This window comes from Mobula birostris, chromosome 30 (assembly GCF_030028105.1).
Source record: "Mobula birostris isolate sMobBir1 chromosome 30, sMobBir1.hap1, whole genome shotgun sequence".
NCBI classification, from domain to species: Eukaryota; Metazoa; Chordata; class Chondrichthyes; order Myliobatiformes; family Myliobatidae; genus Mobula; species Mobula birostris.
In genome coordinates, this window is record NC_092399.1 from 28,722,570 (window position 1) to 28,736,115 (window position 13,546).

Here is a 13,546-nt window from a genome sequence, read left to right on the forward strand (position 1 = left end):
AGGACCTCCAGTTGCATCTTTGCGATTGACTCTTAAACACCTTCTGCATTGCATCTTCCCAAAGGAATTTGTAGCGGGTAATGACTGGGTAATAATTGAATAAAGACAGGCTGTGTTGAGTCAAAACGTCAAAGAGTTTGTCTGTCTCAAGTTTGCTCTATGTTCGTGAAACTTGTATTTATTGGGGTACCTTGCCGGTTTCATTGGACTTCGCCCAGACCAGAAATCGCGATTGGTGCCAAAGACTCAAGGGAGGTTTCACGAGTGAGTAGGGATTTGGAGTACCCTCAACAACAGCCACAATCAAGTGGTGACTAAAAATCGAGAGCCCTGAAATCTTTGTGAATTGCTATGTAGTATCTAGTGCTTTCTGTTTCTATGGTGATAAATTAGGCTTAAGTTACGTTGCTATGCTTGTTATTTTATTACCACATCTCCTGGTCACTCAAAATATTGGGTCTAATAAATCCAGCCCATTACAGCCGCACATCGTTGAGGATGAGGGGAAGAGGAGGAGGAGGAGCGAGACGAGGACAATGTTGAGGTCAGGAGTAAGTTGATCACATTGACAAATGGGCATGAGGATTAATGCAACACACATAAAAGTTGCTGGTGAATGCAGCCCGCCAGGCAGCATCTGTAGGAAGAGGTGCAGTCGACGTTTCAGGCCCAGACCCTTCGTCAGGACTAACTGAAGGAAGAGTGAGTAAGGGATTTGAAAGTTGGAGGGGGAGGGGGAGATCCAAAATGATAGGAGAAGACAGGAGGGGGAGGGATAGAGCCAAGAGCTGGACAGGTGATTGGCAAAAGGGATACGAGAGGATCATGGGACAGGAGGTCCAGGAAGAAAGACAGGTGGGGGGGGCGACCCAGGGGATGGGCAAGAGGTATATTCAGAGGGACAGAGGGAGAAAAAGGAGAGTGAGAGAAAGAATGTGTGTATAAAAATAAGTAACAGATGGGGTACGAGGGGGAGGTGGGGCCTTAGCGGAAGTTAGAGAAGTCGATGTTCATGCCATCAGGTTGGAGGCTACCCAGACGGAATATAAGGTGTTGTTCCTCCAACCTGAGTGTGGCTTCATCTTTACAGTAGAAGAGGCCATGGATAGACACGTAAAGATGAAGCCACACTCAGGTTGGAGGAACAACACCTTATATTCCGTCTGGATAGCCTCTAACCTGATGCCATGAACATCGACTTCTCTAACTTCCGCTAAGGCCCCACCTCCCCCTAGTACTCCATCTGTTACTTATTTTTATACACACATTCTTTCTCTCACTCTCCTTTTTCTCTGTCCCTCTGAATATACCTCTTTCCCATCTTCTGGGTCCCCCCCCCCCACCTGTCTTTCTTCCTGGACCTCCTGTCCCATGATCCTCTCGTATCCCTTTTGCCAATCACCTGTCCAGCTCTTGGCTCTATCCCTCCCCCTCCTGTCTTCTCCTATCATTTTGGATCTCCCCCTCCCCCTCCAACTTTCAAATCCCTTACTCACTCTTCCTTCAGTTAGTCCTGACGAAGGGTCTCGGCCTGAAACGTCGACTGCACCTCTTCCTACAGATGCTGCCTGGCCTGCTGCGTTCACCAGCAACTTTGATGTGTGTTGCTTGAATTTCCAGCATCTGCAGAATTCCTGTTGTATGACGATTAATGCTCTGCTTTAGAATAACATGACACAGATAGTAAATGTAATAACATTAACCATTGTTCCCTTCCACATTTGCATTGAAATAATATTGAGAAATTTGGTCTTAGTTATCCAAAGTATCTTTGAAAGCAGAAGGGTTTCATCTGCAGTTGGAATATGGTGAGCAGTTTTAGGCCCTTTATCTAAGAAAGGATGTGCCAGCATTGGAGAGGATCCAGAGGAAGTTCATAAGAATTATCCCAGGAATGAAAGAGTTAACATACGAAGGGAACTTGATGGCTCTGGATCTGTACTCACTGGAATTTAGAAGAATGGGGGGGGTGGGCATCTCATTGAAATTGATCAAATGTAGAAAGGCCTAGATATGGAGGTGGATGTAGAGAGGATGTTTCCTACAGTAGAGGAGTCTAGGACCAGAGGGAACAGTCTCAGATACAATGAGAATGAATATCTTTAGCCAGCGGGTTAAAGGTTCTTGAATATTGTGTGGAGAAGGCAGGAGAATGGAGTTGAGAGGGTAATAAATCAGCCATGATGGAATTGCAGAGCAGAATAAATGGGTCGAGTGGCTTAATTCTGCTACTCTGTCTTATGGCTTTGAACAGTCCTGCAGATCATAGTGGCAATGAGGACCACTCAGAATGATGAGAAACACTAGCAAGCAATATTGTACAAAAACCTTTCAAAGGAGAGTGCCTCAGCTGGCCAGAAACCTAAATTCAGAGCTTTAGGATCATGCTTGCAGACATCAGAGAGAAATTAACTCAATAACATTTTTTTGTGTTTCAATTTGAAGATCGGATGTTCGGAACCATAATAAATAGAGCACTGTTAAATCCCACGAGCAGCTGAATTACTTTACTCGCTGTTCAACAGAGCAGTTGTTAAGATTTAGACAGAAGAATTCAAAGGAAGCTGGGTCACATACAAGAGAAAGAAAGGATTACACTTATAGATCTGGATGATGAAGAACTGGAGAAGGCTTGAGAGGTACATAAGCATCATCATAAACATTAGGACTTCTAGGACATTTCTCAAATTGACCAGCATACCCCTGAAGTTAGTCAAACAAGTTGAAAGGCTTAAAAACTGCAAGAGATACTAAGACTTCCTACAAAGGGTAAACAAGAAAATTTCAAGTATTACACTAAATAAATCATGAACAACCACATCAGTTGTTACTTTGCAATCAATACTAAACTTCTTGTCCAGCATTCTGCTGTTCATCACATATTAACCCTCTGCTGACACCAGCACCAAAAAAGCACAGAGAGTGTTGCAAGTGGCAATCTTTGGGTGCCCCCGCTGGCAATCTCTGTTTGAGCTGCAGCATCTTAAGGACCGCAATGTTTTTGATTGTCATGGGAGAGGGAAAGAACACAATATGCCTGCAATATTTATTATTGGAGGTGAGCATCTGGGGCAGAAATTGCCAAGGGAGAAAATGGACACCTTGAATTGACCACCAGGAATAATGACTTTGTTGGAATACTATACAGCAGCATAAAGTTATAAGACCATAAGGTATAGGAGCAGAATTAGGTCATTTGGCCCATCGAGTCTGCTCTGCCATTTCATCACAGCTGATCCAATTTTCCTCTCAGCTCGAATCCCATATCATCTCATGCCCTGACCAATCAAGAATCTATCAACCTCTGTCTTAAATATACATAAAGACTTGGCTTCCACAGTTGCCTGTGCCAAAGAATTTCACAGATTCACCACTTTCTGGCTGAAGAAATTGCTCCTCATCTCCATTCTAAAAGGACGCCCCTCTATTCCGAGGCTGTGTCCTCTGGTCTTAGACTCTCCCACAGGGGAAACATCGCCTCTATCAAGGCCTTTCAACATTCAATAGGTATAAGTTGCAGCCAGTTAAAGTATTGCTTTGCAGTCCCAGAAACCCATGTTCAATCCTCATTTCTAATGCTGTCTGTGTACAGTTTGCACATTCTCTCCTTGACTATGTGCTTTTCTGCTGTGTGCTCTGGTTTCCTCACACAATCCACAGATATGCATTTTAGCATGTAAATTGGCCACTGTAAATTGCTCCTAGTGTGTAGGTGAATGATAAGATCTGAGTGGGGTTGAACCAATATTGGAATATTGTAACATTTTTGTAAAATGGCTTAATGTAGAATGGGTTAATGTAAAATATATGATTGATGGCTACTGTGGGCTCAAAGGGCTGAATGGCCTCTTTCCATGATGCATCTCTCCAAGACCCATCCATGTAGCCCTTTTCACTAGACATTTGACCAAGAGCACAGCAAGACTTCACCATCTGTTGATTTGGTGCATGTTGACTGACATCATCTAACAACCTTTGTGAATGAGCATTGATTAAGCATTTAGGACCACCAATGCATATCTGATAAGAGACGATGTGAACATCAAGTACTTATGGTTAGCAATCAACTTTTAATCGAACCTCTTAAAAACATTGGGCTGTCAGAATACACTTCTGACCCATTGTTTTTCAGACTGATCTTAGGTCATATTTAATCTCTTGAAAAAACTGGTGCCCAAGATGTAAGATAACATTGCTGGGAATGGACTATTCTTTCTATCTATATTGCTCCTTGGCAGTTTGATTTTCGGATGTGGGTGACTTAACCATCAGTCACCCCAAGATCGGGTAGTGCTTTGTTGCAATCCAAGGTAGAAATCCACAGAACTACACTGCAGATAAGCAAAATACACGGCCTTTCTCACACCCAAAATTGGAATAATACTGATTCATTGAGGCTGCTGAATGAAAGACTTCTGTAGTCGCTAAGATGTGGTCAGTTTACTGCATGTTTAATTGCGTTGATGATGATGGGAAATTCTCCAAACACTGTCCAATTTAACTCCAGAGCAGAACTTTCTGCTTCACAAACAGTGATCGCTCAGATCAGTTCATTCAAGGCTAAATTAAAACTCCCAGAAATCAAGCAGCAATTGAAAAATCTCAAGTGATTAAGAAACTCAAAGCAATATTCTACATGTTGACTGATTTATATTTCTACAAATGACTTTGAATAAAAGGTAGGAAGATGTTTCCAAATTAGCTTCAATTGGCATAATGTGCATTTTGTCATTTCTGAGGCAGACGTTACACTTGCAAGTCAACACATGCAAAATTGTGGAGGAACTCAGCAGGCCAGGCGGTACCTGTGGAAAAGGGTAAACAGTCGACATTTCGGGCCAAGACCCTTCATTGGCGCTGCCTGGCCTGATGAGTTGCTCCAGCGTTTGCTTGTATTGCTTTAGTCATAGTCATAGTCATAGTCATACTTTATTGATCCTGGGGGAAATTGGTTTTCGTTACAGTTGCACCATAAATAATAAATAGTAATAGAACCATAAATAGTTAAATAGTAATATGTAAGTTATGCCAGGAAATAGTCCAGGACCAGCCTATTGGCTCAGGGTGTCTGACCCTCCAAGGGAGGAGTTGTAAAGTTTGATGGCTACGGGCAGGAATGACTTCCTATGACGCTCTGTGCTGCATCTCGGAGGAATGAGTCTCTGGCTGAATGTACTCCTGTGCCCACCCAGTACATTATGTAGTGGATGGGAGACACAGACTCGTAGACTTCCAGCATCAGCAGACTTTCTCATTTGCACGCTTGCAAGTGCCAGCTCAGATGCTGTCAAGCTGAAGCTAATGGTAAATTTATTTATTTATTTATCGAGATATGGCATGGAGGAGACCCTTTCAGCCCTCTGAGCTTCACTGCCCAGCAACTCTTGATTTAACCCTAGCCTAGTCATGTGTGGGCACGTGGCCAAAGTGGTTAAGGCATTGGACTAGCTACCTGAAGGACGTGAGTTTGAGCCCCAGCCGAGGCAACATGTTGCGTCCTTGAGCAAGGCACTTAAACACACATTGCTCTGCGACGACACTGGTGCCAAGCTGTATGGGTCCTAATGCCTTTCCCTTGGACAACATTGGTGTCGTGGAGAAGGGAGGCTTGCAGCATGGGCAACTACTGGTCTTCGATACAACCTTGCCCAGGCCTGTGCCCTGGAGAGTGAAGACTTTCCAGGCGCAAATCCATGGTCTCGCAAGACTGACGGATGCCTTTATTATTATAATCATGGGAGAATTTACAATGACCAATTAACCTGTCAACTGATACTGTGGGAGGAAACCGGAATAACCCATGCGGACACAGGGAGAAAGGACAAACTCCTTACAGGCAGTGGTGGGAATTGAACTCAGGTTGCCTGAAATGTAAAGTGTTGTGCTAACCACTGCACTACCGTGCCACCCTGATTAGGGATTCACAATAGGACATTAATGGCAATCTCTGAATGTAGTTCAATTTCCAAAAGTAGTTCTACAATCTCCAGCCCAAGGCTGTGAATCAACAGGACAACTCTTCTTGGATTGAGTGGTAAACTAGAAACTCAGTGGAAAATCCCAAGGCCCTAGTTGGCACTTACCTGACGCAGCCATTTGGGATGTTTTTCAGGGTGTCAGGACTGCGCCCCATCTTGTTTAGGATGCTGACGATCTGTGCAAATTTGGGCCTGTCATTGCGATCCTTCTGCCAACACTCCAGCATGAGCTGGTGCAGCCGAGATGGGCAGTTCATCGGCGCAGAGAGACGGAACCCTTCCTCCACTGCTTTGATCACCTACAAAGGCAATACAGCAAGAGTGAGCCATTGCTTCAAGGTGGGCACCCAAGAGTTGTAAAACTTTACAAACTGTCATATAACGTTTAACCTCTGTCAAATCAACAATAATTCCACAATTTTAATGCTGCTGTAATGTTACAAGACTCCAGACCAAAATATATTTAGTAATGTTAATAATTAATTATGGATCATAATTAGTTTGGAAGATGGCAACAGAAAATTAGATTATGCAAGAAATATTTAAGGATAGCAAGCAAATCCACGAATGATGAAATATTATGTTCTGTCACTGAGTTTAAAAAATTCCCATAACACTTTTTGTTGAATACATGCCTGAATTGAATATTTACAATTACAACATTAAACTCACGTCTTGATTGGACATGTCCCAGTAAGGTCGTTCTCCGTAGGACATCACCTCCCACATAACAATCCCAAAGCTCCACACATCGCTTGCTGGGCTGTATCTGTGGTATTGGATGGCTTCAGGAGCTCCCCATAGGACCAAGGTCTTCCCGCCCTATTTCAGAAAGAGTTGCCAGATTCTAAGCCATTGAAATCTCCAACACCTGGTGAATAGCAGATCCTGCACTCAAACGTCTTTTAACTTGGATGCAGAGGAAACTTGAAAATGCTCAAGCTCACTGAGAGGGTTTCTTAACTTATTTTACCTGGGGAGGATGAGTATTGCAGTCAGTTCTGAGCACCACTCTCTTGGAAGCATATATTGATCTGGGAGTGATAGAGATTCAGCAGAACAACACCATGACTAAAAAGATTGTCAAGACTAAGCTTGTATTCTCCAGAAATAGAAGAACAAACAATGATCTCACTGAAGTGTTTAGATGGTTAAAGGGGTTAATACAACAAGGGTTTACCTAAAAACTGGGGTGTAAGGTTTTTGAATGATGTCAGGAAGTGATTGATCACATGGTATAGTAAAGGTATGGAATACATCCTTGAGTTAATTGAACATTCTGAAACCAAAACTGAGTTTGTTAAATGAGAGATTCAGGGATGAGAGATAAAGAGTGTTAGAGTTAAAATTTACAATGGCCAAGATCTAACAGAAACACAAAAGGACTTTGAGAGGACTCCTCAGCTTCCTTCTGTACCTGAGATTCAGAGCAATCCCTGTAGCTGTTTTACAAAAAAAAACCGATGAGAATGTGAGTAGAGTGAATTAGTCAGGAAGAACTACCTTCAGGAGAAGAAATGGTTTGTTTACTCCATTACTTTTATATGTTCTATAAATTGTTCTGAGAAAACATGTACCAATGCTTGGCTCTTCATGGAACTGATATAGAAAAAACAGATAAAAAAACAAAGCAACAAGGGCACAAGAAACAGGAGGTTGAGGAGGTGGCAGGTTTGCCTCAGTGCCACTTCACATCTTAAAAAGGGCAAGAGCTCCACTTTCCTGCCAAATCCTTAGTGATCGAGAACCAAATCTTGGATCATATCCCTTGTTTTAGACCTGCTAGTAGGGGAAGCATCTGCTATCCTGTCAAATCCTTGAGAACGTTTAAATATTGCTATAAATCTCCTCTTAATCTTCAAACTCTAAAGGATATAGCTTATTTTCTTCATACTCTCCTCATAGGACATTTCCATCAGTGTAGTGCCAGGGAGCTTTCAAGGTAAATATATTTTTGTATTGTTACAGAGACCAAAGAAGTTCCACTTCACAAGATACTTTTCTCATTGTGTAGTATGTATGGCACTGAAAATATGTTAATGTTCTACTCAAGCCTCTTCCCATCTTTTCTCATCTAAATCTATCCATGTAACCTTCTATTTCCTTTCTCCCTCACATACTTGTCCATCCTCCCCTTAAAGTCACAAGTTCCACTTTTTTTGGGTACAGAAATTTCCTTTCAATTCCCTGTTCGAGTTCTGGGTGACAGCTTTATCTTGATGCCTTCTTCTCCACAAATAGAATCACTCACTTTGTCTTCACTGTCAACAGATTCCATAGTTTAAAATCCCTCTGTTCACTCATCCCTCAACCTTTTTATTCTACATCTGTCCATCCTTTCCTAAAATGAATGCCCTCTCAATCCTGGTGTCATTCACTGTTAGTTTTCCTTTGCCTCTATGTTTTAAGTTAGGATGAGCAAAACTGTTTGTAATACTCTATGTGTATTCTAACCAAGAATCAATGCAGATTTAGCATAACTAACCTATTTTTCTATTTTTTTGCTTTGAAAATAAATGCCAATGCTTGTGTTTTATTTATGGTTACTTACCTCTTGAGCAATGTTCCATGATTAGTCTATTTTCAAAGCAATATTCTTTACAAGCTGGAACCAAAATTTTCACAAGCACAACAAAGTTGGATTTGAAAATGATGTCAACATGACTTGTTTGCGGGGTGGAGATATGTCTCTACCAAAGGAAGAGTAAGGTGCTTCTTCCCTCCGCTAGCCTGCAGGTTACCCTTGGCCAAGGTTCCCAAGGTTTAGTACCTGCGTAGTCCCCGTTTCCACCCCCCCACCCCCGACCAGGGTCATGTGAAGCCATGAGAGCAGGTGGTGAATAGTCATATGAGCAGCAGGCGCATATTACAAGTCCATGTTATGTGACCATTGACGCCAAGCAGACAAACTCTGAAGAGTATTGATAATGGCTGGAGTCATCAATCTTGTAAAGCCACTGCCTAGAAGAAGGTAATGGCAAACCACTTCTGTAGAAAAAATTGCCAGGAACAATCATGGTCAAGGAAAGACCGTGATTATCCATGTCATATGAAATGGCACATAACGATCGAACAATAGGAGATACTTCAGAAGAGCTGGTCAACATTGTGCACAAGTTACATGAACAGTTGTTATTTGGTTGCAGGAATCATTATTTTTAAAAATAGAGCAGGCTCTTTCTAGTTTATAAATTCTTGGCATAATGTTGAGCCTTTATTTCCTGTGGCTCTGATTATGTCCTTTGACAGAAATGATTGCTTTTAGAATAGCATTTGAATAGGAACATTTTCCAGCAACAAGCGTCTCTCCTTACAGGAATAACCGACAGTCTCAAAGCATGTCTCCTCTGGTTAATCTACTTTGGATTTAACATTCGTCTTTATGAGAGATCAAGGAGAAATGCCGCTCAATTAACAGTGCGCAATCACCAAGTGCCCTTAAACCAAATGATAAGTAATTTGTTGGCGTCAATTAAAACTTGTGGTCAATCAACAACCAGATGATCCATTAACATTTCTGGATTAAGTAATTAGCCATGAAATCTGCAAATTCAGCCACAGAACCGGCAATAGTTGGCGTAACTCTATAAAAGCAATCATTGAAAAAGCTATTTTAATTGAATTCTCCTTCATTTGAATAATGTTCATATTTCCTTAAGTTTAGAAAGCTGAAATTTGACTTAAATGAGGTGCTTAAAGTTATGAATTTGATGAGGTAGGTAACTATTTAAGAAGCTTAGCAGGAAGAAAATCATACCAAAAAGATTCAAAAAAGTAGAGAAAAGTCAGGAATAGAGGAACAAACTCTTTTCTTGGCATCTCCTGTCTAACATTATTGATGAAGCCCCTTATTCCTGGAATTAATCAGGTAAATCTTTTCTGTTCTCTCAATGGGACCTTCACATCTTTCCTAAGAGATGGTAATAAGACCAGGAAGCAAAACTATTGATGTTCCCTAAACTATGTTTTGTACTGGTTAAACATAACTTCGACTTTTTTCTCATTCCAGCATCCCATGTGCCTTGTGGCCAATCTAACAATGTACTCTGCCATCTTAAGCACTTATGTATCCAGATCCCACTATTCATGCATGCCCTTCAGAACTAGGCCATACAATCTTTATTCCCTCCCCTTATTTCTTTTTTCCAAAGAACATTATATCACTGACCTTTACATTAAATATCACCTACCACTTGTTATGCTTCAACTCTTTTTCGATTCCTTTGGTTGCAATTTTGCTAAAAAGTCTTGACCATTGGGATTTATCAAACACCGTCTACAAGTGCAAGCAGGCAAGACCTACTGCCTCCCCTTCATCAACCTTCCTTCTTACCTCATCAAAAACATTCAGCTAAGTTTCTTGAAGTTCATTTACCATCAACAAATCATGCTGAAATTCCTTTATCAACTCAAACTTCTCAAAACGGCCACTATTATCTTTCCCGATTATTATTTCTAAAAGCTTCCTCAGAACTTGGCCTACAGTTTGTCTGACATGTCCTTGACTCTCTTTTTGAATGATGTGTTACTTCTGTCATTTTCTACACATGTCTGGTGTCTAGAGAAGGTTAAAAAGTTATGACAAGCTCTTGCACAACAGCCACTCCTTCTCTCCCTCATGAATTTTGGAAGCTTCACACTCAGACCTTGCAAACTGTTTACTTCAAACAGAGCCAGCAATTTTCCTTAGCAATTTTCACCCTATTAATTATCTCTCCTATCACTTCATGTGCTTTGCTTTCCAAAGGCTAATTAGAAAGCAGCAACACCTTCCCATTCTGACCACATGCCCAGAATAAGCACTGTTCGTATCTATACCCAGCTAGAAATCTGAACTGTGAGCAACTCTTTGCAACTGGAGTTCTACAGGCTCACAAAGATCGAAACTGTCCCTTTGGCTTACTATATCTATACTGACCAACAAGTACCCATCTGCACTAATTTCATTTACTCGCACTTTGTCTGTGCTTACTGAACAACGACAATTCAAATTTAATTAGACTTGTTTATTATACTGAAGCAGTCTTCTTTATCCCCTTCACTCAAGTTGCCCATCTTTCCAATACCCTTGCTTGCCTAATCTTTCCGATGCTTGAAGTTGCACTCATATCACATTGCACACATTATGGACAAGTTTAACAGTCCATGTCTCAGCTGTCAGTAATTACCATGTAGACAGTTGTATCTGATCACCTAACTAATTGAGACTCTGCTTCTGGCACCAGTAAATAACGCTATACAAAAATAGAATTAAGGTTAAGTAAAATCTGGGAGCGCAATGTTAAATTGAAAGCATTAAGTGGGTAATGGAAGTTTCAAACTTCTTTCTCAAAAGGCTGAAATGATTAACTGAAACATTCAAAGCTATGATTAACAGCTTGGATTAGGTATCCACTTGAAGGAGCAGAGAATAATGATACAGTAATGTGATGCAGGCAAGATATAACTAAATTGGATAAAATAAAAAAAAGGGGTGGCTAGCTCCTCCGGCTACTGATCATACCCCTGCACATCCTTCCTAGGTCAGATATCCTCGTTTGCTTCCTATCAATTTTATACACAAGCCATCATGAGAGCTAGACTAGGATTTAGTATGACATTTCTCTTTGTCATACGATCCATGTTCCTCCTCTCTCCCAGTTGCTAAAATGCAATTCTACTGTCAGAGGTTTAATGCAAATTCTTCAAAGAGAGGATAACAGGATTTGGCTTACACTGCCATGGGGGCGATCCTGTCTTAATGTCATCATTAACACCAGAAATTCTGCAGATGTTGGAAATCCAGTACAACGCAGGCAAAATACTGGAGGAATTCAGCAGGTCAGGCAGAGTCTACCGAAATGATTAAATAGTATAAGTTTTGGGCTGGCACCCCTTATCAGGACTAAGTGACAATATGTTGGATTGAGGCACCTTCTAACTACGCTCTCTAAGTCCATCTGTATTTGTTTAGCCTCCTCTCTGAAAATACATCCCTCTAGTTCTCCCCCTCTTCCTCTATTCCCTACTCCCCTACCCTGACCTTTCACTTCTTTTCCCCTGCCTATCACTTCCTGCGGGTCCCCTCCCCCTTCCCTTTCTCCTGTGGTCCACTCTCCTCTCCTATAGCATACCTTTTCCTCCAGCCATTGACTTCTCCCACACACCTGGCTTCACCTATCACCTTCGAGCTCTCCTCCTTCCCCTTTGCCCACCTTTTTATTCTGGTACCTTCCCCCTTCCTTCTCAGTCCCGAAGAAGGGTCATCTGTTTATTAACTTCCACAGATGCTGCTTGACTGCTGAGTTCCTCCAGCATTTTGTGCATGTTACTTTGGATTTCCAGAATCTGCAGAATTTCTTGTGTTTACAGTGTCTCCAAATGACCTTTTCTTTTTCCACTAGTATATTGCAAATAGCAACAGCCAGACTGAAGTCTGAGGCATCATGCTAATTTCAGCCAAAACATTTAATGTCTATGAACAGAACAAAGAGAGATGGAGTGAAAAGTAAGCTGCATGGACTAGGTTAAGTATACGAAACATGCAGAAGGAAAGTATATTTAAATGCGGTGAAACAAAAGAGTTTGATGTAAGAGAGATCTTCTAACTGAGTTACAGTTAGAAACGAAACCTGCAGGTATACAAAGTGGATAGGCTAATCATACACTGGTATCTATTGCAAGCCTGTTGAAGCAAAAAAAAAGTCCTGTAATAATTGTATGTGACTTTTCTGAGATCACATCTGTGTGAGGTTTTGATCTCCACACCCATAAAAGGATAGAGCAGCCTTGGAGCCGTTGGCCTTCCCCTTCATTGGATTGTCTCCTGGGATGAGTGATTTGTTCTGCGAGGAGAGGCTGAGGAAGATTAGCCTCTGCTCATTTGAGTTACATGAGATTGAGATATGCAAGATTTTGACAGGGACTAACCAAAGAGATATCAAGCATCTGTTGCCTGTTGCTGGAGATAAGAACAAGGAGACACTGGTCTAAGTGGAAAAAATCGAATCATTTTGGATTCATGTTGGAGAAATGTCTTTACTCAGAGGCATGTAAATCTTTGATATGTTCCAGCTCAGATGGCTGTAGATGCTCCATCTCTTTGATTATATTCAAGGCCAAACTTGCAAATATTTTCAGACTTTAAGGAACCGTGGGTTTTGCGAACAGCAAGACATTATCAACGTGGTTCAAGATGTGTGACACAAATCCTGAATCTGTTTCCCATATCAGAGTCAGAAGCTGGTTTATTATCACTGTTGTATATGATATGAAATTTGTTGTTTTGGTGCATCAGTACAGAGCAAAGGTATAAAATTACTATAAATTACAAAATAATCAAAAATTTGTTCTCATATACACCTACTTTCTATCACTTCGGTTGGAATAGAAATTAAATTTCAATGATGTTGTACTATCTCTTTGGTGCAGTTAAAGGGTCTTTGTGTGGTATAATCATGACTACTTCACTTGAGAGCTTGCTGCTGCAAAACACAGGACACTATTAGTCTCATGGTACCCAATGAAAAGGGAATGTTCACTTTTCCTCCAGCTTGCAAAGCAGCTGGAGGAAAATTCAAGTCCAGGAC

The 13,546-nt window shown here is 41.3% G+C and overlaps 1 protein-coding gene across 1 annotated transcript in view; it reads right to left on the reverse strand.

The window, feature by feature from the left end:
- LOC140190419 (ephrin type-A receptor 7-like) overlaps positions 1 to 13,546 on the reverse strand; it is an 827,081-nt gene that overhangs the window by 15,937 nt on the left and 797,598 nt on the right. The window contains exons 14-15 of the mRNA XM_072246980.1: positions 6,651 to 6,800; positions 6,084 to 6,277 (exon numbers count right to left, since the gene is read on the reverse strand). Coding sequence (XP_072103081.1) covers positions 6,084 to 6,277; positions 6,651 to 6,800 — 344 coding nt within the window. The remainder of the gene's footprint in view (positions 1 to 6,083; positions 6,278 to 6,650; positions 6,801 to 13,546) is intronic.